This window comes from Mycetomoellerius zeteki, unplaced genomic scaffold (genome assembly GCF_001594055.1).
Source record: "Mycetomoellerius zeteki isolate Tzet28-1 unplaced genomic scaffold, Tzet1.0 C4420720, whole genome shotgun sequence".
In the NCBI taxonomy this organism is placed as follows: domain Eukaryota; kingdom Metazoa; phylum Arthropoda; class Insecta; order Hymenoptera; family Formicidae; genus Mycetomoellerius; species Mycetomoellerius zeteki.
The window spans coordinates 1-1623 of NW_017255813.1; the positions used below are offsets into that span (position 1 = coordinate 1).

The window sequence follows — 1623 nt, forward strand, 5'->3', positions numbered from 1 at the left end:
CAAGGTAAAGAAAATCCTGCGGATTTGATATCGCGTGGGGATAGCATCAAGAATTCCCTAGGTTCGCAAATCTGGTGGAATGGGCCTCGTTGGTTGCATCAGCGACACTTGCCGGAAGAACAACACGAACAAATCGATTATGATGAAAGTCAACTAGAGGACCGTGACAAATCGACAGTAGTGGCTGTATCCGCCTGCAGCGTCACGAATCCGTTTGAGAAATACAGCAGTTTCAATAGAAGAGTTCGAATCGCAGCCACATGTTTACGCTTTTTATCTAATTGTAAGAAAGAAAAGGCATATGGTCCATTAACATCAAGCGAACTAGAAAAGGCGGAGAAAGGCTTAGTGAGAAGAGAGCAAGAGATTGCATTCTCTGAGGAAATCAATAGGCTAAAAAAGGATAAAGCAATTTTGCAACAAAGTTGTTTAAAATACTTAAGTCCATTCTTGGATGAGGATCACCTATTAAGAGTTGGAGGTAGATTAAGAAACGCACAATTATCATCAGATATTAAACATCCAATATTGCTACCTCATCATTCCAAGTTAACGGAGATCATCATAGAGCATGAGCACTTGAGGAGCTTGCATATTGGAGCAGACGCAACACTGGCTGCTGTTCGTCAAAAATATTGGCCGATCAGGGCGCGCGGTACTGTTCGCAGATTGTTGCGCGGTTGCATAAAATGTTTCAGGTCAAAGCCACGGTTTTCAGAGCAGTTGATGGGAGACCTGCCGATGCAGAGAGTTACGTTATCAAGGCCATTCAGCAGTACAGGAGTGGATTATTGCGGGCCAATCTATATTCGTGAAGGCTCACGGAGAAGCAGTAAACGAGTCAAAGCTTTCGTAGCGGTATTTGTGTGCATGGCAACAAAGGCTACGCATCTGGAAGTAGTATCGAACTTGACAACGGATGCGTTTCTTAACGCGTTCAAGCGATTCATCGCTCGTAGAGGTAAGCCTGTAGATGTTTTTTCAGATAATGGAACTAATTTTACAGGAGCCAATCATGAATTAGAGGAGCTCAGAGCTCTGTGTAATCAGAAAGAGCATCAGGATAAAATTTTAAACGAAGCAGCCAATCAAAGAATTAATTGGCACTTCATACCTCCGCGTGCACCACATTTTGGCGGCTTGTGGGAAGCCACCGTGAAGGCGTTCAAAAGGCACTTTTATAAAATAGTCGGTGAAACGCCACTCACCTTTGAAGAAGCATCGACATTTGTATCCCAAGTGGAAGCTGTTCTCAATTCGAGGCCGTTAACAGCTATGTCATCTGATCCTAATGACATGAGCTACATTTCAGCAGGGCACTTTCTAATTGGCGACGCCCTGACGTCGTATCCTGAGCCTAGTCTCATGCAAATACAAACTAATCGTTTATCAAGATGGCAGCATTTAGAGCAAATGCGTCAGCATTTTTGGAGGCGTTGGTCGAGAGATTACTTGAGTCAACTGCAGCAACGTACAAAATGGCATGCTAATCAAGGTCCCTCCATTCAAGTCGGACAGCTAGTAATTTGTCGAGAGGATGGTACCCCTCCCTTGAAATGGGTGCTTGGCAGAATCTTGGATACCTTTCCAGGAAGTGACAACATTGTTAGAGCCGCAGTCGTA

The 1623-nt window shown here is 44.2% G+C and overlaps 1 protein-coding gene across 1 annotated transcript; it reads left to right on the forward strand.

Moving 5' to 3' along the window:
• Positions 1 to 44: 44 nt before the first annotated feature.
• LOC108726124 (uncharacterized) lies at positions 45 to 1605 on the forward strand (the record flags this gene model as incomplete). Its single annotated transcript, XM_018453548.1, has 1 exon — positions 45 to 1605. A coding segment is annotated over one exon (1561 nt), but the record flags the coding sequence as incomplete, so codon positions are not given.
• Positions 1606 to 1623: the final 18 nt, after the last annotated feature.